Source organism: Myxocyprinus asiaticus, chromosome 2 (assembly GCF_019703515.2).
Source record: "Myxocyprinus asiaticus isolate MX2 ecotype Aquarium Trade chromosome 2, UBuf_Myxa_2, whole genome shotgun sequence".
In the NCBI taxonomy this organism is placed as follows: Eukaryota; Metazoa; Chordata; class Actinopteri; order Cypriniformes; family Catostomidae; genus Myxocyprinus; species Myxocyprinus asiaticus.
The window spans coordinates 42,036,115-42,058,542 of record NC_059345.1 but is presented as its reverse complement, the minus strand read 5'-3'; the positions used below and the strand labels follow the sequence as shown (position 1 = coordinate 42,058,542).

At 34.8% G+C, this 22,428-nt stretch overlaps 1 protein-coding gene across 5 annotated transcripts in view; it reads left to right on the top strand.

Annotated features, from left to right (window-relative positions):
• The first annotated feature begins 9,059 nt into the window (after nt 1–9,059).
• The window catches only part of LOC127451583 (RNA-binding protein 33-like), an 88,401-nt gene continuing 75,032 nt past the window's right edge, over nt 9,060–22,428 (top strand). For all 5 annotated transcript variants that reach the window (XM_051716377.1, XM_051716386.1, XM_051716368.1 and 2 more), the window contains exons 1-5: nt 9,060–9,225; nt 10,126–10,207; nt 10,488–10,536; nt 10,842–10,915; nt 18,098–18,374. In XM_051716377.1, the coding sequence (XP_051572337.1) occupies nt 9,207–9,225; nt 10,126–10,207; nt 10,488–10,536; nt 10,842–10,915; nt 18,098–18,374 (501 nt within the window). In that variant the 5' untranslated portion in view covers nt 9,060–9,206. The remainder of the gene's footprint in view (nt 9,226–10,125; nt 10,208–10,487; nt 10,537–10,841; nt 10,916–18,097; nt 18,375–22,428) is intronic.

Below are 22,428 nucleotides of genomic sequence, written 5' to 3'. Positions count from 1 at the left end.
TCGTAAAATGTCATTAAAACATTATCTAAAACGTATCGAACCTAGAGGTGTGGATTACTAAAGAACAGTTTTGTGCCATGACTTTGGGTGACCGTCACAGATTACATAAATTGTTTTGTTGTTAATTTATCATACTTATTTAATGAATTATATTAATCATCTGCGCCCGGGAAGGGAAAACACAATGCAACATTAAGTGTATATAACTAAAGTAAATCAACACAATTATATTTGTTCATATATTCGTTTTTGGATCACACAACACCTCTAAATCAGGGCATGATATCACTCTCTGAGTACAGGGTTCCAATCTCGCCTTATGCTAACTGAAAACATTTTAACAAGACAGGATTAAAGAGACTACTATATCAATGCATAGCATTTTATGTTGGAGTGTCTCCCATAAGGTAGCCATCTTGTTTCATTTATGGCTGAAAAGCTGAGTCATATGACTCTGCTGCTGCTGCTTATATGATAATATCAAAGGCAGACGTCTCTGTCTGCTTTGACACTATGAATGCATACGCATGCAATGCCAAGACACATGGGCAACCATTTACGGTGCCTTCTCAAATCTTGACACATAAGGACATACAATAGTTTAACAAGAGTAAGACTTAGAACATTCAGAGAGCAGAAAAGCAGCTGAGTTGCTGACACATTTAAGGAAGGAATAGAGACCTACTCTAAAACACTATATAACTGACACTTCATATTCAATGTACAGTAAAGGTTTGGTAATTAATGACAAATTTAAAAGACAGCAAGGATGCCTTTACTAAATCTGAAATGTTTTGGTCGGCACACCACAGAGGAATCCTGAAAATCTGCACAGGGTGCATTTTGATACAGGATTGTAAATAAAAGAAAATGTAAATCAAAAAAAGAAAAGAAAAAGCAAAGGGTATATTTTTAATTGAACGGGGGGTGGGGGGGGGGGGGGGGGGGGGGTCAATATCCTACCTTAAGGGAATGTATATAGGTATATAACAGGACCAAATAAGTTTTTTTTTTTTTTTTTTCTAGAGATGAATAAAGTAAAATACTGAATAATTTTATCATTAAATGTCTTACCCAATTTTATCACAAAAGATAATCAGTTTGTTTAACAAAAACTAGGCCTAATGCTTTAACATTTATGGATTTTGGGGGACAAACCACTTATGTATCCACTACCATCATCCATTCAATGACACCATTTGTGAATTGTGATCAGAGTTGTCATGACTGGAAACAAGTTAGCACCGCCGTATGATTACAGTCAGACACACAAGACACGTGAGCCGCTTTTGGATTTCTATTTTATGATTAAACTCTCCAAATGTATCTGACATGTTAAGTACTCCCATTTAGACTTACAATCCCTGACTTTCAAATTCTACATGGGTGCACTCTGTCTGTAAAGAACACAAAAATAAAACCCAAAGCATGATGAAATACAGTGCGGTCATACACCGCATGCGGAAATCTCAAGTGAAAGACTTAAACGGAAAAATACGGGACTAAAACGCACAGATAAACAGCAAATGTTTTGGCGCATTGCGATGAGCCAGTGTGTACACTTCCCTGTGCTCTCTCCAGACACTGCAGACTGTTTTGGCATCATGAGGTCATGGGGTTAATGAGAGAACGTGCTCACGTGAGCACAGGTGCGTCATTTGGCTGAAGAGATGCAAACTCTTTCATCGGACGACATGCGGTCACATATAATCACAATAAAATCACGAGCTGGCAGCGGTTTACGTGCGCCGTCTTGTTTGCCACGATCAAGCAACATCGCATGATTTTCATACAGATAAGTATCTTTTCATGAACAACACAATCACCTCCATATTAATAATATTAGACAAAAAAAAAAAAAAAAAAAAGATTTGCGCCCCACCGCGATCGTCTTACCTTTAAATACTGTCTGATGAAAACATGAAATAAAACTTTGAAATGCGTTACAACAGAATCTAGTTTTTCGAGCTACGAAATAGCTATAGTGTTGGACGACTGCAAAGTTCCGGTCTGTCTCCCTTTGTCTTTCTAATGAATATGAGCGAGACTCTGGAAACTCCAGCAGCATTTGTATCAGTTTCAGACAGACTCCAGACACTCTCTGGCCACTTACGTGTCGTGCACTGTCTGCGCGGCGCGTTCACGAGCGTCGGCGCGCCGCAGACTGACAAGCATCAGACCAATAGCGTCCCGAATTTTAGCATGATATCTAATAACATCAGCCAGAAAATGATAATCTCTTACTGACTTCCCGGATGCAGAGAGAAAATAATCTTTAGGAAACGCAGTCAAAGGATGGGGGGCAACTTTATGATTATGCTCTTATTTGGGATATTTGGATATTAAATGTATTTTAAGAAATATGAAAACAACAAAATATAGTTTACCAGCAGAAAGCCTGTTTTGCCATTCATAAAATATGTAATACAAAATAGAGGCACAGAAATACAATAAAAAAAAAAATGGTATATTGCATGTAATTGTAATATAATTAAATGATGCATTATTGCCTATATAAAATAAATAAGACAATCAAAAAATCAAATAAATAAATCCATGTTGGCATGTTTTGCTTCTTGTGCGAAATCAAAGCATTTAAATTGGTAGCTATGCTTGAAATAGCCTAACACTACAGAGCACAGTTAAATTGATCAGTGTGTTTAATAAACACTTTTATACTTTGTTTTGATGTACTAATGCAGAACATGGCTGATGACAGAACCTTAATGTTGGAAACTATTGATAAACACACACAAAACCTTGATGATCACTATCTTTGCTCATTTCTATAAATGTTTTCAAAAACATTTACTGAGATTGTGAATATATTAACTTAACTTATTATATTAAACATCTCACCCCCCCGCTGCAGAGGTCTGTAGAGCATACTAATACAGTAGCCTATAAGCATACAATCAAATTATCAAACCTACCTTAAATAATAATAATAAATAAATAAAAATCCATGACCAACTCACAATATCTTTTTGGTACAAAATCGGAATTTTACTTTTCCGGGCACTTTTATTATCATTTACATTTATTCATTTGGCAGACGCTTTTATCCAAATATTATCTTAATGCCTTAGCTTGTCTCCTACCTTAGTCAAAAACAAAAAGTAAGAAATAATAAAAACTGTGAAGAAGATCCTTTGAAAACACTCTTTTGACTAAATCCAAGTGGGACACTCTATTTTTTCCCCTCTTAAACCAGCTAGACATGTGCCTGTATTTTAATATAGTTTATTTTAAGTATTTATTTTGTTTGCAACATAGGCTTGCATAAAAATGGACACATTCACTTGTTAAACCAACTTAAATGATCAAATTAAAGTTGTTCATTCTGCTTAAAATATCAATATTAATATTTGTGTAAAACATTTTGTAAACACAGTTCAGTATTTTAATATACACTGTATATATGTATTCACTCACTGAGCACTTTATTGGGAACACTATGGTCCTAAAAAAGTGCCTGATGTGGTCTTCTGGTGTTGTAGCCCATCTGCCTCAAGGTCTGAGGTGTGGTGCATTCTGAGATGTTATTCTGCTCACTACAATTGTACAGAGCAGTTATCTGTGTTAACGTAGACTTTGTCAGTTCGAACCAGTCTGGCCATTCTCTGTTGACCTGTCTCATCAACAAGACGTTTCCGTCCACAGAACTGCCGCTCACTGGATGTTTTTTGTTTTTTAGCACCATTCTGAGTAAACTCTGGAGACTGTTGTGTGTGAAAATCCCAGGAGATCAGCAGTTACAGAAATATTCAAACCAGCCCATCTGGCACCAACAATCATGCCACGGTCGAAATCACTGAGATCAAATTTTTCCCCATTCTGATGGTTGATGTGAACATTAACTGAGGCTCATGACCTGTATCTGCATGATTTATGCACTGCACTGCTGCCACATGATTGGCTGATAAGATAGTCGCATGAATAAGTAGGTGTACAGGTTTTCCTAATAAAGTGCTCAGTGAGTGTGTGTTTGTGTGTGTGTGTGTGTGTGTATATATATATATATATATATATATATATATATATATATATATATATATTAAAAGAGTAAAGATTAAAAACCTTAGAAGGAATCAATTGTATTTTCATATTTATGCTTTATAAAGATTAGAATATGATCAAGAGAACAAATTGACATAATTTTCCTTTCATTGGATGTAAATACACTGCACTGTGCACTGCACTACACACATGCAAATACACTACATTACGCACTGCACTGGACTACTACCATTGAATTATTATTATCATTATTATTGCTATGTACATTAAAAATAAAGTTATAACTCCTCTTTAAATTACTTGAAATGCTGTCAGACTTTACCAGTATCACCCTGTCCCACTTTGCCAATTTGCCTCTGATAAATTAATTAAATTATTTGTAATGACTTTCTACATTTTCTGATACTTTCAAATCATGAAACATTATATGTAAAATTTTCAAACATTAAGTCAACTTTTACTTTTTTATAACCTGAACAAGATATATATATATATATATATATATTTTATTTTTTTTACCATTGCTTTTCCCACTGGTGATCGTGAAATGAGCTCTGCCATGCATCCTGATGTAACATCACCAACATAAAAACTTGAAAAGTTAATTGTTTACTTCCCAAAGATTTGTTTAATAATGATGTTTAACCATTTAAGCAAATACATATGGATATAATGGGGATCAAGCTTAGTTGTCCCACTTTACCCTTTGTCCTACTTTACCCATATTCACCCTAATGAACCCATGTGTTACAGATATAATTTATTCAGGGATGTGATACGAAGTACATATCCAAATATGAACAGGGATTGCTCACCCAATATTTCACCCTCCCGTCATTCCAAACATTTTTTTTTTCCTTTCGAGGAGCACAAAAGGAGACATTTAGCTGAATGCCCAAGCTGCTTTTTCCAACAAAAGGGCTGGGGCTGTCCATCTCTGAGCTCCATTAAAGTAGTCCATATGACTCATGTACTGTATTTCAAGATTTCTAAGGTCATTCAATAGCTTTGTGTGAAGAACAGACCAATAATGGGGGCCTGGGCAACTCAGCAAGTAAAGACGCTGACTACCACCCCAGCGTCAGTCACAAGTTCGAATCCAGGGCATGCTGAGTGACTCCAGCCAGGTCTCCTAAGTAACCAAATTGGCCAGGTTGCTAGGGTGGGTAGAGTCACATTGGGTTAACCTCCTCGTGGTCACCATAATGTGGTTCTTACTCTTGGTGGGGCACGTGGTGAGTTTTGCGTGGATGCCGCGGAGAATAGTGTGAAGCCTCCACACGCGCTATGTCTCCGCGGTAACGCACTCAACAAGCCACGCGATGAGCGGATTAACGGTCTCAGATGTGGAGGCAACTGAGATTCATCCTCCACCCACCCAAATTGAGGCGAGTCACTACGCCACCACGAGGACTTAAAGCGCATTGGAATTATGCATTCCAAATAAAAATAAAATAAAAAAAAGAACAGACCAAAATTGCAAATGTTGCACTAATTGCACTGTAAAAATCTTGTGATTGGTCCTTACTGACAAGCACTGAGAAAAGTAATAGAGACCATGTTGCAGGCTGTCAATGTGCCGCTTCATCATAACAGCGATGTAAATGTGCTGCAATGAATCGTGAACTTTCATATTTATTGGTACCTAAGGCAATTAAAAACAAACAGCAAAAAAATAAAATTAAAAAATTAAAAAAACAAACATTTATTGCATGATGCCCCTCCGGACGTGGTGCCCTTGGGCATGTGCCCAACTGCTGATATGCTTAAATTGGCCCTGCTGTTTACTAGTATGAACTCAAAATAGAAGGACAGTATCAAATTGAAACATTTTTGTTATACAGATTAGGCTATCATAACTTGTGTTTTTTGAAACAATTAATTTTGTTGAAAAAAAAACTTCGGGTAAGGGAAGAAGTCTCCCTTAAGAAAAATGTGCATTCACTTTTAAATTGGAACAACATACTATGAATTCAGATTGAATTATTCAACTTAATTAGCCTATAGGTTATAATGAATAGTGAAGATGTATGAAATGTACATGTAATGCATGGAATTATTAAACAAATAACCCATGAATTATAATAATTATTAAATTAAATTATTACAACACTAGCAGCAATATGCCACTGGATGCCTTCTGCCCCAAGGAACGTTTCACTTTACAATACCACAAATTTGTATATATTACTGTGTTCAAAAATCCCTAATTAACAAATAGACATAACACTTTTAATGTCCAACATAATAGAATGTCAAAGATCACTAGTTTCCAATGACACAAAATTAGATCAATTAACCTCAAAACTGTTCCGATGGAATAAATCTCACAAATGTTGACATGAAATACATGAAATTGTCAAGATTAAGAAGAGCATAGCCATTCAATAAATGTGTTGATGAGATTTAGTGCCATTTAGGGTCATTTTACCCCAGGGGGTGTCTTCCCTCATCTTCCAAAATTACCAGTTACAGAATGTTTTACTTTGGAAATGTTAATATTTAATGCACTTAATATGGACTTGCTAAACATTTTGCAAAGACTTTCCCATGTGCTGTACTGTGTTTTTCAAGCAGTGACAAAATTGTCTGTTGTGTGATAACAGGTGTAGTTCCATTCATTCTGTGATCATTATTTAGAGGTTATAAGCACTAAAGTTGGTCCATTGGTCTCATGCCCAGCAGGGAGAGGAAAACAGATGTCATGAGCTCTGGGTTCTATCTTCATGAATTCCCTTCAGGATTATTAGATATTTTTGCAAAAAAAAAAAAAACTGGATGCAGGTTTTATTTGGGCCTGCATTTCTAAATCTAATGGTTAATTAATATGGAGTAAAATAATTTATAACTGTTGAATGCATATAGGACTATGTTTCAATGGAAAACATTGATTTTGTGCAATTAGTCATGTAAATGCTTAAAATAGTAACAGCTTGCAAACTCTCACTCCCATTAAACTGAGCTAATTGGATATGTTGTCCCTGATAACTTTCCTGCTAAAAAAACAATGTTTAAAAAAATGTTTTAGCAACATATATATATATACACACACACACACACACACACACACACACACACACTACCGATCAAAAGTTTTGAAACACTTACTCATTCTTTATTATAATTTTTCCACACTTAGAATAATAGTAAAGTCATTAAAAACTATGGAATAACATAAATTGAACTATATGGGAATTATGTTGTGACTAAACAAAATCCAAAATAAATGAAAACTGTGTTATATTTTAACATCTTCAAAGTACTCACCCTTTACCTAGAATTTGCAGACATGTACTCTTGACATTTTCTCAACCAACTTCTTGAGGTATCACCCTGGGATGCTTTTTAAACAGTATTGAAGGAGTTCCCATCTCTGTTGGGCACTTATTGGCTGCATTTCTTAATTATTCGGTCCAAGTCATCAATTTCAAAAACTTTTTTATTTTAAATTAAATGTTAGTTTTATAATGAAATAAATTAATATGGTGGCACAATTATATTTTTGTCTACAAAACTAATTTCAAACATTTAAGCATACGCCTTCAGATCAAAAGATTTTTAAGATCATAAGAAACATTTCAGTCAAGTGTTTCAAAACTTTTGACCGGTAGTGTGTGTGTGTGTGTGTGTGTGTGTGTGTATATATATATATATATATATATATATATATATATATATATATATATATATAATATATCAAGTTTACCTGTTGAGAGTGTTGACACAGTCTGTGAAACTGGTTGGTTGAGCTGCCAGGACTCCAGTGCTGAGTCAAACAATCATGCGGCAGCTTTGAAAAAACTGACTGACAGTTACATATTCAAAAACCAAAAGGGCGGGAACCCCTGAACCCCTAAATAACTATTTCAGCACAAAGGGGTCCTGCAAGAAGTTATGGTTCTAAATAGAACTATTACTGTTAGTAAAGAACATTTAAAGAACCATCTTTTTTTTTTTTTTTGTGATGGTCCACACAATGCAAGTGAAAGGGTACCAGAATTTTAAAGATCCAAAAGCAAATAAAGGCAGCATAAAAGTAATCCATAAGACTCCAATGGTTAAATCCATATCTTCAGATATGTGGTATCTTCATGATAGTTGTGGGTGAGAAATAAACAGGGTTGGGAGGGTTACTTTTGAAATGTATTCCACTACAGATTACAGAACACATGCTGTAAAATGTAATTTGTAATATATTCCGTTAGATTACTCAATGTCAGTAACTTAATCTAAAGACTTTGGATTACTTCTTCAGCACTGGCAGATTTTTTCAATTGTTATGACTATAAGCAAGTAAATAAAGAAAATACACTTGACTGTAAAAATAAATTATCTAAAAAATGCCTAAATATCTTATGCAGTTTTGCTACTCAAGTAAATGTATCTTGTTTTAAGGATTTTTTATATTTTTATAGGAAAACAATATTTCAGTTCTAATTAAGAATAAAAATTTTGCTCTAATATCTAAATCTTTGTTTTAATATCCAAGGTCTTACTAGAGAAAAAAAGTTATGCTCCAACATGAATTTTCTTCATAGAATTCATTATAAAAAATAATCACGCCTGGTAACAGATGCATGTAAAGGCAAGATATAGCATTTTAGCTTAGCATAAAGCTAAATGTTCATACGAAAATTTACACAAGTTTAACTATTTTTGCTGCTACAAACTTCATCGGCATCCTTTTCTGATTGTATGTGGATTCTGTTCATAGAATGAGGCAGAAAGTATAATATGTGTAGCTCATTAAGGGAAATTGCCAGAGCAAAACTGACCAGAATTTTCAAAAGGCTGGTGTTCACACATGACATCTAACACGAAAATTGCAGTACATTTTCTGGGAAAAGGGGCTTATATCATGTTTCACTTTTCTACTGTCACTGAGAATAGCATTACCCTAAAGTTGCTGTACAATTATAAGCGCAATTTTATTTTAAATTATCTCTAAGTCACTGAGGGTTAGAAACATATTAACAACCATATAAAGTTGAAGTACCAGCAGCACATCCCTCCTCACAGTCTAATACCCATGATGCAGCGCTGCTAAGACCGGTCGCCATGATTCTTCTGCAGATGTTTTCACGCTAAGCTAACGGCCTGAAGCTCTGCACTTAAACCTTTTCCAATGCACTCACTGACGTTATAGGGATACCAAAAGTATCCAAGATAACATACAGTCTTGTGTTATGGCGACCAATGCCGGTGGTATGATATATATGTTATATTAACTGACATTCAATTGAGCTCCCTGCTAATGCTAACGAGTTAGTTGCTTTTGTTCAATAATGTTCTGGGCTTCAGAGACCTGCCGCTGGTTTTACAATTGAACTCAGCTTACCTTTATGCTATGCTTTTTAACTATACATTTGTGTCATATTAACGGTCGTGGAGCATGTGTTATGCGCAGGGATGTATTTACATATTTTATTTGCGAGTGCTAGCTGAAGAATATCATCTGCTGCAGTGAGCGCGCTGTCTCTGTTTATGAGCAAGATAATGCAACTGCACAATTTTAGTCATTTGTTCTTCTGTGATCACGATGTTCATGTGGTGAATGAAGAAGTGTCGTGAATTGTAAAATATGGTCGGGTCTTTATTGGTTATGTAACCAGTTAAATTGGCGTCTGAACCAGATCAGAGATGCAAAACAGGCTTTAACCCGTTTTTCAGAAGACTATTACAACACATCTGCAATGTCATTATCGCGGTCAGCCGCACAGACCGGATCTGATTGAAATGATACGTCTTTTAAAGGAATAGCTCAGTGGAAATAATTATAATGGGAATTGTTTTCGTACTTTATCTATAGATAAATGCTAGCTTAGGAGGTAAATATTCGTAGAACAACACTTGATGTAATCGTGCAGTGGGATCTCCCATATAACCTTTTAAAGCTGTGTTAAAATTAGAGCCTTCACTTTTAAGACTAGTAAACACAGCCTTTTAGCTGAGTCAGAAATTCTGGGTGTATTAGTGGGATGTGCAGAAGAAAGGTCCTTGTGAGGTTACATGTATTTTATTAGCATTTAAACATATAGGGTAGAAATACTTTTATCTGTACCATAATAGCTGAGTAAAGTATTTCTCTCTCCTGTCCACATGTAGATGATGAGTTTGATGAATATGATAAGCCTGGTGCTGAAAGGTCAAGAAGACGAAGAGGAGAAGATGATGATGACTTGGAGAGGTAAGTCTTTATCTCAGCCCCGTTGTTGGCTCAGTGTTGCTCTATACATTTCAGGCCACAATGAGGCGGATTGAAAACAATGTGTAAGGAGCATCAGTTCCCTAGAACCCTTTTTAGTATTTCAGGATAGAGTCTCATGCAACAGTATAGATTTATAGAGTTCATTAATATTATCGCTGTCATGCTTCGCTCTGCTGAAATGGCATCAGGACATTTCAGAGTCACTTTAGACTACATATGATAGTAGCACATTTTTAATCTTAATTTTATCAATTCATAGTGATTTGGAGGAAGACTTACTTGAAGAAGATTGGCTGTCATCAAAAAAGGTAACATTATTTCCATCACTGCCAGTTTCATTCCCCTCCACTAACTTCTGATCCCTCTGTTGTCATATGTTGTGTTTTATAGCAGTGAACATAGTTTTTGTTCTTACTATTGCAGACTTTCAACTGCTTCTATTTAACTGATACTGTAGGAATACAAAAATTATACTTTTTCTAGAAAAGCTAATTTTGCTAAATGTTCAAAACTTGAAAGGCCAACTGTAACAGTCTCAAAATGAAATCATAAAAGCTGAAGTTTAAATGATTAAGCAGAGGATTTCACTTATTCTACTTTCCTTTACTCTTAGAACCCATCAGAACTGTCAGATGAGGAGCTGAACGATGACCTCTTGCAAAGTGATGAAGAGGACCAAAATGCAAGGTACTTCAACAATATACATTTAACTAAAATCCTAGGCCCATAAAAAATCCATCCATTTCTATGTGACCTTGTGGTGGTGTTTTAATCACTTTTGTGCAATTACATTTTTATCAAACGCAACTGATTTACACTACTTCACTACTGAAACTTGATGATTTACACAAGACAGATGAGTTCACCAGAATGACCTGTGAATAGGGGTTGGGCAGGATGGTCATCTAGTCATCCACCAACCCTTTAAAAAGGATTATTAAATAAGGAAATAAATTTTTAAAAAGTTAAAACAGTACTGCTAACATTTCAGTTATTTCTTAGTAACATGACATCTTACAATTATCAAGGAAAATTGGAGAGAAATTTTTGTGTGTCTGAGTACAAGAAACAAACTCAAAAAGCCATAGCAGCAACTGACAAGCGGGGAGAAAATTAGTGATATGTCAGGCAACCACTGACAGAATGGTAATGTGTTAATTGTACTGTAGCTTCCCAATGCCATATTTATTACAACAGCTGTACTATTATTATTACTAACAGTAGATGACTTATTAGTATCATTATTATGCCATGATATAGTCCTGTGTTACACCAGCACTATATTTTATTTAGCTCAACTGGTAGAGCATGCGCGCTAGCAACGCCAAGATCATGAGGTCGAGTCCCAGGGAAAACACAAACTGATAAAATGTATACTTTGAATGCAAGGCGCTTTGGATAAAAGCATCTGCCAGATGCATAAATGTAAATGCTGAGTGAAATCTTTGCTAACAAAAAGCAATTTGCATTTATTTTGACAAATATTGTGATTGCGATATGATTAACATTTGACTTCTCATATCGCTGCTGGTTATATATCAAATTTAAAAGAACAAAACTATCTGCTATATTGCTTAACAGGGTGTGCAGAAACAGGGTTTTCATGGGTCAAAATGTTCTTTGTTGGTGGCTGATGTATACGGTCATCCACATGCCCGGAGTTGGTTTATTACATAACTGTAATTAATTTATATATAACTTAACTACTTCATTTGATATATACACTACCTGTCAAAAGTTTTGAAACACTTGACTGAAATGTTTCTTATGATCTTAAAAATCTTTTGATCTGAAGGCGTATGCTTAAATGTTTGAAATTAATTTTGTAGACAAAAATATAATTGTGCCACCATATTCAATTGTTTCATTATAAAACTAAAATGTAATAAAATATTAAAAAAAAAAAAGTTTTTGAAATTGTTGACTTGGACCAAATAATAAAGAAAAGCAGCCAATAAGTGCCCAACATTGATGGGAACTCCTTCAATACTGTTTAAAAAGCATCCCAGGGTGATACCTCAAGAAGTTGGTTGAGAAAATGTCAAGAGTACATGTCTGCAAATTCCATATATATATATATATATATATATATATATATATATATATATATATATATACATATATGTATAAAAAAAAATGATAATAAAGAGTAAGTGTTTCAAAACTTTTGACCGGTAGTGTATGCAGATTTTTTATTTTTTATTTTCCAAGCATCTGGAACATTTTGAATTTGACACAGAATAAAAAAAAAAAGAATTAAAAAAAAAGAAAAGAAAAAAGATAGTTTATATCTTCTTACAATACGACCAGTTATAATATCCTGAATGCACCCATGAGTAGACTAATTCACTGAGTTGCGACTGTTGAGAGTGCTTCTAGTGAAAATGTTTGTTTCCTACTTCATAACAGATACTGTTTTTCTTTATCAGACTCTTAATGATTTAAGTAATCTTTAGGAAAACAAGGCCAATTTATTTCCTAATATCAAACAGAATATACAGTATATTACACAGGAGGAAAACTTTCTCCATAATCTGTCCATAGGTCTTTAAAGATTTTAAAACCCTTTACGTACTTGCCCAAACATTTACTGTGCAGTGCCATAAGCAGAGGTAAGCCTCTGGTTGGCTCTTTATTACTGTGGTCAGTGTAGCTAGTCTTTCTAAAAAAAAATGAATGATAGTATTTGTAATGGAATAGATATTAGCCTAAACACATTTAGAAACAACAACTGCCACAGTTATAAAAATGAGGTCTAATAGATTCTACCTAATAGATTATTTAATATAATCTATATTTAATAGCTGCTTCTCACAAGCTGTCAGAATCCTCAACACTTAGAGGTACTCCGTGCAATCTGGAACTGATACAAGTAACTATACACACATGAACACACTAATGACAATAGAAAAGTCTATAAACCACAATTGCTGAAATTCTATATCCTGGAACACTTGAACACTGCTTAAAATAATCTCTTGATGATGCATCATAATGTTTTAGTGTGTAATCTGAATATATGTCCAAATCCAACCATGTCTGATTGCTTCATTGTTTCAATGTGTATAGTGGAGAAAAAAGGTTTCTGTTTTATGTATGCATTGTGGTCCATGAGAAACGATATCTTGTCCTGTGTTGCATCTGCATATGGTGATATCCTGTGTTGCATCTGCATATGGTTAAATGACAATAAAGCTCAAACTCAACTCAATATGAAACCATAAAAAATGTTTTGTCAGAATATCACAGTTAATGTAGCTACTGTAAAATCATGATCAGGTTTAGTAATAGTGTTGATGTGTAATTTGAAAACCTTTATTTTCATGCATGGCACAGAGGTTTGAATTCTTCCATAGCACTTTAACATCCTGAGACCATGGTGAGATTGCTGTGTGCATTTTCCTTTGATTTGTAACAAGTAGCACCTAATAACCATGCAAAAAAAAAAAAAAAATTGTTTTCTTAGAACAGCAAATAGTTTCTTAAAAAGTAATGTCCTCATATAGGGACGTTTTGGAATCTGTAATTAATACCAACATATAGAAAGTCAGCTTTGTATATACATTTTTATTATAACAGTGTTTTCTCTTCTTTGGCAACAAAATCTTTGTTCTCTCTCTGCATTGTCAAACAATCAAGTAGCAGTAGTTGTTTGCCAGAGCTGTAGCATTTGAGAAATCAGAAATTATCTTAATCGGTTCTAAATCAAAGTAATGGTCAACATAGTCCAGTGGCTGCCAACCATGTTAAAATCAAAATAAACTTGAATTTATGTACTGTTCAACATGGTACAATGACTGCTTATAATTTGGAATGGTGCAAAATGTCATCTGCAGTCTGAAAGTTAACTCCAGTCCTTACCTGATGTCATGATGCACTTGGCTGCATAGAAATGCCATAGACAGCTGTATTGCTGCCTAAACAGTTAATAGCTTAACCTACAGCATTTTTTTATTTCATTCATCTCAGATCAGTTTGAAAGGCACCTTATTTTCATCCTACTTATGTATATAGCCTCCAAATACACAAAACGTGGTTCAGATGAGAGGGATATTTAGCACTTATAAAGTGGAAAACGTGAAATGTATATCATTGAATTTACTTCAATGGCCAAAAATTTCCTTTGGGCAGTGGCAGAAAATTTTTAAATGGGGGGAAAACCCTTGAAAAAAGACAAACTGGCAAGCTATTCCAGGAAACCCAATTCTCTTCGCATTCATTTTGAACCTATCCACTTTTCATTCACACTTATTTTTTTTTAACCAAATCAAGATAAATATTATTTTATATAATGGCAAATTATTTTGTAAATATATAATAATATGTTATTGAATTTAATAGTAATTTGACATTAAAGGAATAATGTACCCAAAAATGAAAATACTGTCATCATTAACCTCATGTTGTTCCAAACCCATATGACTTTGTTTCTTCTGTGGAAGATCATATTGAATCAAATTATCATATTCATTATTTTAGTCAGAATTATTGGGAATTATTGTTGAGCTTTACCATTTTTAAAATCTGTGTTTTTTTTTAAAGTTTTTTTTTAATTATCTATAGAAATACATTTTTCACTTCTGAAAAATGATGCCACTGATGGAGGTTTTCTGTGCCTATCCGACTAATTGATAATTATATTAGTTAAATGCTTTCATTATTGTTTTTATTGATTAGTTGTTGCAGCCATAATTGTTACTTGGATAAAGATCAGCTTACAATTGAAATCAAATACAGGACTACATACACTGTTCAGCAGTGTAGTAAAGTATCTAATTTATAATCAAAACTGACATTTCAGATTGTGGGGTCAAAATTGTCTTAATTGCCCATAGTTTATGCAAAGCCGTCAGTACTTTGACAAAATCAGTAGAGCAGTTCATCCATAACATAATTAGAGATGACATTGAACTAACTTTGACACCTATGCGTGGATCTCTGTGAGGTTATCAAAAGCATCTGTCTTCCTTTCTGTATTGTGTTATTACAGTGTTTTCAGAGCGGTTCTTTGTTTCACAACTCCATCTCGTGTTCTGTTTGCTTACGTGCGCTGAGCACCATATATTTAAAGCATTCCAGATTCACTTTAGTTTCACTTTTGTTTAATTCCAAATATGTTTGGCCAATACAAGTTAATATACAAATACAAATAATACACCCCATGGCATTGGGTATTTGTGGACAGAGGAGGAGATGTTAAAATGAGGAGCACATTATTCAGTTGATGTAAATGTAAACTCGGCTAGCTACACACATACACTTCATGCAGATGTTGCCAAAATAAAGCTCAACAGTTTAAAATGCATTGGTTTAACTGAACTGCATAGCAATGCCCCATGTAAGTTAAGAAGGTATGAACAAGATTATTTTTTCCTCTGTTACACTGTTTTATTTATTTGTTTGCTTGTGGCTGAAGTGAAAAAGGTCCTAATTTAGTTATATTTTAGAGGTCTCAAGTGTGAACCCTCAAAGCCTTTTTGGCAGTAGAGCATGGGCAAAACATGGAATCATTTACTAATTTTTATTTCTCATATTGCAGTTCAAATCGCATTTGCAATATGTTTTCAAAATAATTGCAGTATGACTTTTTCCAAATTGTGCAGCCCTAACGAGAAGATCCTAATGGTCATTCTGCCATAATGAAATAAATGATTTTTTAAAAGAATTGTTTATAAAATAAAACAGGCAGTATTTACTTACCCTCATGCCACTATAAACCTGTATGCTGTTATTCTTCCATGAAGCACAAAAGGAAATGTTTGAAGAATCTCCACACAGCCCTTTTCCATTCAATGACAGTTCATAGTGGCCTGTCTGTCAAGCTCCAAAAAGGAAACACGTAGCTTTCAAATCAAACATGGCATAATAGATGCATTTAGTCAGGTTTGATGTCAATAATGTTTGGTCATGAGACATAAGAAAAAATGACTTTTGATAAGGGTGTAATGGTTCACTCGTTTTCTCGATGCATCGATTACTAATCCTGCCGATTCATGTACATCAACTTGAAATATGATTGAGGATAGTTAGTGTTGGCCAATAACCGATTGAATCAGGTAAAAATCTAATGAATCGCGATTCAGCAAAATAGAATACAGTATTTTAGAAAATATAAATATGAACTTGGTTAAATGTGCGATATAAAGGAGACATGCATGGCGGCATTCTCTAGCATGCCTCGGAGTGTGCGCCTCCACAGCTCTCCCCTAAAAGACTAACATTGCACTCTTTTGTCGCCCTTCACGAGATCACGCACTTCTCCGTTCTGTCCGTAACTTTCATTGAAACTAAGTAACAATAACACATGCAGCAAAGACATTCAGCAACCCACAAAAAGGCTCTGGCCTATGTGAACTCTTCCAGTTGCATAAGATGAGTTTAGCTGCTGTAATAAATCCAGCAGACACCATCCAAAACTCTGTTCTGGTCACACCCACTGAAAACACTGATATGTCCCCAATTAGACACTGTCTTGAGAGCCTCCTATTCCATCCCCCTATTATTTGTAAATCTCCAAAAATTATGCACCAATGAACATTCTCATATGGCATGCAGAAAAGTACCCCTTTCTGATTTAGATTTTCAAGATTTATCATCCTTTAATAAACCCATTTTATAAAGTCTGTTCGGAGTGTAATGTACAATATTATAGTGGATGAATTTACTTGTATCCATGGTGGCCCATCCCACATTTGAAATAATATCTTGCCAGATCTCTCTCCCCATCTCATCCCCCAAATCTCTTTGCCATATTAATCATAAACTTTCACAAACTGATCATCATCTTGTCTACTTAAACATTTCCTGTAAAACACTGAAACTGAGTGTAATACTGTGGTTTCTCTAGAGAATTCTTCAATGATATTCGCTCCCTATTTATTAGATTTTATTACAGAACCAGTACCACTCTGCATTTGTAAATATTTCCAGAAGTCTTTCTTATCTGTTAGTCTATATTGTTCCTTCAGTTTCTAAAAATATTTAAGTTTTGTACCATATTAAGGATCCCCAATCTTTCGGATACTGCTTCTGAGCCACCCGTCCCATACAACAGGTCTTTCGCCAATACAAATTACTGGATTATTCCACACTGAGTAATATTTCTGCCTGTATTGTGACCTTAAGAACATATGTACTTTTGCCCAGACCCCTTGCGAGTGTTGTTTTATTTAGTTCCTCACTTCACATCTTATTTTCTGTGATAAGACCTCCACAGGCAAAAATGGTGAGATGATGTAACTTTAATGTTTAATATTTGTATTAGTTCACTGATTCAGGGTCCCCACGGTCATGGAAATCGAATCAAATTGAATCGTTCTGAATTTGCAAAAAATCGCTTTTGAATTGAATGAAAAACTTATGAATTGTGAATCAAATCGATTTGCTTTCAACCAAAAGATTTACACCCCTACGTTTGATGTAATTGACGTCCAACTTGCGGCATATTTGGTAAAGGTCCCCATGGCAGAGGTGAAGATTTTCACTGAATAATGACTTCAATTTCAGTCTGTTATTCGCACAAAGTTATCTTCTGGTTTCAGGAGACTTAAACACAGTTATATGGACAACTTTTATGGTGCTTTTATGGTGTTTATGTATTTTCATCCTTTTAGAGTTTGACAGACATGGTCAATTTGTTCTATGAAAAAAAAGCTTTTTGAAGTTTCTTCACCAAATGTTTCTTTTTTTGTTCCACTGCTACGAATGACAGTAATAATGTCATCCTTCAGTAATATCATATATAAGTATTCCTTAAATATACAGTATAATAATATTGTTATTGTGGTAACTTAACTATTGTGGGCTCTTGTAACCAAAAATCTAACCAAATCTAAAAATTTAGCACTTTGTTTTTTGTCTGTGATACAGTGGACAGGGTGAAGTTTTGAGTTTAAATGCGACCCTGGGTCTGGATACCTCAGGTCACCTTCAGGATGAAGACCCCAAAGGGGGCCAATATACAGAAGAGGCCTATGAAGAGACAGAGGCAGGACAAGAGGGTTTTGCTCATGATGGCCAGTATGAAGGTGTGGAGTACCAAGGAGCAGATGAAGGGGTGGAATACACAGGAGAGCAGAATTATGATGGATATCAAGATGAAGTGCTGGACCTACAGATCGATGAGCCACTGGATGATGATTTTCAAGTAAGGAACTCTTGCTATCTGTATTGCTTACACTCACACACTCTCTATACTCCCCCCACCACATCTCACCCCATGTCTACATCTTGACACCTCATGCTTTGTGACCCTTAGGCCTTGTGGTTTTGTTCAGAGTGAGAGTCTTTGTTCAGTAGATGTCCTGCCAATCCATGCTGGCTAATAGAAAGAGCTCTCAGACAGGATCTGATAAAGTTGGCTGTAGGTAAAAAGATTATTGACCTACTTTAAAGTGGTCTTTAGCAAGCATGACACAGGGGCATGATTGATGAGTTGTTGATGTGTTTTTTTCTGTACATGCTTATTTATTTATTTACATGCTTAGAACTTAAAGGAACTGACCAGAAAGACCAAATTCGAAACATGTAACTGGTATTTTATGAAGAAGCTGTTTTACTTCATTCAGGCATGATTGAACCAACAATGACAACATGTTTTGTCGTGAGTACCAAGAAGATAAGGCACATTTGCCAGCTATTTGCAGCATTCTTGAAGAATATTTTCACTGCTTAAATCCTGCTATGCGAGTGTTTTGTTTTACCATTTGATATCTCTGTTTACAAGGTCGCTTAGCTGCTGGGGCTTAGCATTTCCATGTTTGCTGTTATCCAAATTTAATGTGTGGAACGGTTTATAGGATTAGCCATTTGCCCTGTAGGTGGTCAGTTTATGTGCTGTGTGTGCAGGATGCATGTCATTGTGATTTGGTTCTATCCAACGGTCTGTGTTGAGGCCCGTTCACACCAAATCCATGACGATTTTGCGAGACGAACTTCCGATGGAAGGTCTATTCTCATCGAGTCCGTAAAAATTACGCAAAAAACGATTTCACCCCTGTACAGTAGACAGCGCTGTTGCTGTTCTACAAACATTTATACCAGTCTCCTGCCCTGCCCAACTGTCAATACTAGAGATTAATATACTGAACATTGTTAAAGCATTTATTTACCTATTTGCCATAACTTCAAAGTTATGTTTCATTATGTTCTTTCCATGGTGTTGATGCATTTTTAGGAGTATATAATCTGTGTTTTTTTTATGCGAGTGAGATGGGTAAAGAGCAGTGTTGGATATGTGCACATGTATTTTGCTACGAGTATATTCCAAATGGACTCGCCAAGCCAACTTCTCTTTTTATAATGTCTGGATGAAAAACACATGCTGGATTGAGCAGCTGCAGCAACTCTGGAGAAATGACAAAAAGCTCTTATCCCATTGGTCAATCAGTTTTCATCACAGTCCAAAGAATAAAAATATGCCCTTCTCCATAAAGAAAACCTTCGGATTGTCGGCGGACAATTTGTCGGACACAAATGTGAATAGCACCATTGGAAACCATTGTTCCCGTTCAAAAGCTCATTTCGGAATGAACAATCGCATCGAAAAACAAAAGTTAAATTGCAATATTTTTGTTACAAGTTTCCCCCAAAACACATCTTAATTAATATGCAAATAAGACACTTTCTGTAAAGTGGGAATGCTTTCATTTGTTTATTTTTCAAATTGTGTATTAAATTATGAAGTTAATTTAATATGAACAGATCATTCTGTAATCTGTGATATATTTTATAGCGTAGTTATGAAACAGTGTGGCAAAATGCTAAAAAACACCAATATAATATTAACTTAGATGATAACTTAGTTTGGACATGAACTCTGTCGGGAGTTCTGTTGGAGTCAAGACTCAAGACTGCTGAGCTGCTGCTCTTTTTGCATTGACCAATCTTTCATTGACCTTTAATGCAGTACAGGTGTCGTTGATCATTCTGCCTGTCCATGTGACCACCATAAAAGGTAGAGATTTTGCTGTACTGTCATTAGGGCTGGGTTATATGACAATATATATCGTGCCGATGATATAAATTGTCAATCGATAGAGATTTTGCTATATCGTGTAAATCACGATACGTAAATATCCATGCGCACAGTGTGGGCTTATCTATCAGTGGGCAGGGCTTCACATGCGACAGAGAATTTAAGAAACATTAACAGAGTTTTTATGGCATTAAAACAAATTTCGACAGCCACCAAAGCAAATTCAGTGACATTCATCTTGTGTTTGGTTAATATGCTTCTCACCTGACACGCGCACGTATTTCATATGCTTGTTGCACGCTCTATCTTTGGAACGAGTCCAGCAGGCTTCCCGATATTTACTGGAGAGCGCAGATAATATAATAATAATATTGGTCAATAACATATCAGACTGAAATGTGGCATAATGTGAAATTTAGTTTTATGGTAAGAATTATTTAAAACCAAGTTGAGTGTTTTTTTTAATTTTTATTATTATTATTTTTATTTTAATGTTTTTGCTTGGAATATTGTCAAGTTCCAAATAAAGAGAAAATTATATAAGAGGAAGTATTTAATTCACTAACTAGATTACCCACAGTACTATATGGTTATTTAATATATTAAAAATTGTCTATTGATTTTTCTATTTATTTTTGCTATATCATGATATATATTGTTATCGTGATATAAAATTACTCGCATTGTGATATAAGATTTTGGTCATATCACCCACCCCTAACTGTCGTACTGGTACTAGGTTTATTTGCATAGCTGTTGGTATACAGGACCGCTTTATATTAAAATGTACCTATTTATAGTGGTGCACCGATCAGGAAAGTTTTTACGAGACACTTTTTACAAGCACTACAGACGCTGAACAGATGAGACCCGCCTGTTTAATGCTTGAACTAGTGTTGTCACGGTACCAAAAATTTTGTTGTCAGTACCGATATCAGTGAAATTTCACGGTTCTTGATACCAGTTTCGGTACCACAGCATAAATATGCTAATATGACAATGTGCTATTGAACACACCCATTTAGCCTATTTAAAAAGTTATATATTATATATTGCTTAATTATTATTTATTATTATGATCATTACAGTTAATATTACATTTTACTATACAGTTGTAATATATTTCTGTCACAATTTCTTGAATTTCAGGGCTCTAGTTTATATTTTGAAGTGTGCTTTTATTATGACATGTATTGTTTGCCTGAATCTTCACTTTCCGGATAAACAGTTTGCGACACTTAAGTCACGTCTGAAATCTCATCTGTTTACACTGGCCTTTGAGTCTGACAAATGAAATGTTGGACACAGTTTTGAAGTGTTTGTGTATGTGGTCATTTTGAAATGTTATGTTTTAAATTCTATTACTGTGAAGCACTTTGGTCAACTGTTGTTTTAAATGCTATATAAATAAAGCTGAGCTAAGATTAAAGCGCAAATGCTGTGATTTAATTATATAAATGTATAGTTTACATGTGCTGTGTGATTCACAGTAGATTAGTGCTCTGTCATCTGATACAACGTGAATGATTCTCAATGTCTGTGGTGTTTCTAGTGGATGAGCGGTTGGATTTATACATTCATTTAAAGTACGCATCTCTTCCACACTAAGATTGCAGCCTTTAGCGGTTTAATAAATCACACTAGGACTTGTCACGATTTTAATTTGATTAATTGACCATTGCATGATCTTTATATGACAAATTCTTTATAGTAATTTCACTCCAGGTAAATGTGTTCACGTGTGCTATTGATATTAAATATAAGTTACTATAAGTATAAATATACGTTTATTAATATTAAATCAGTTAATATTGTCACTTTGACAGCTCATCAGTATTAGTTTACAGGTAAAGCCCAGAACACAATATACATTTCATTTTCACTGCTCGGTTTTTAGAGAGCAGTCAATAACTGTAAATTTACTTTTCTCCTGCTATGGCATAAAGTATAAGGCACAGTTTAGTGCTGTGTACGGACATTCTCTAATTGTCTGTCTTTTTTTATATACAAATATTTCCTTAATCATATTCTCTTGGTAATCATCAACAGCCCATGTTGAACATGATCTCATATATTTAATTCTGTATTGCATTTCAAATCCTTCTGGTCATGGTGTGTGTGTGGATTCTGCAGTGATTTAAAATGAGACCTTAAAGGAAGAACGGGCAAGCGGAAGTGGGGAGCTGCCCATTGGCTGCTTAGGAAAGTCATGGGTAAGTAGGGC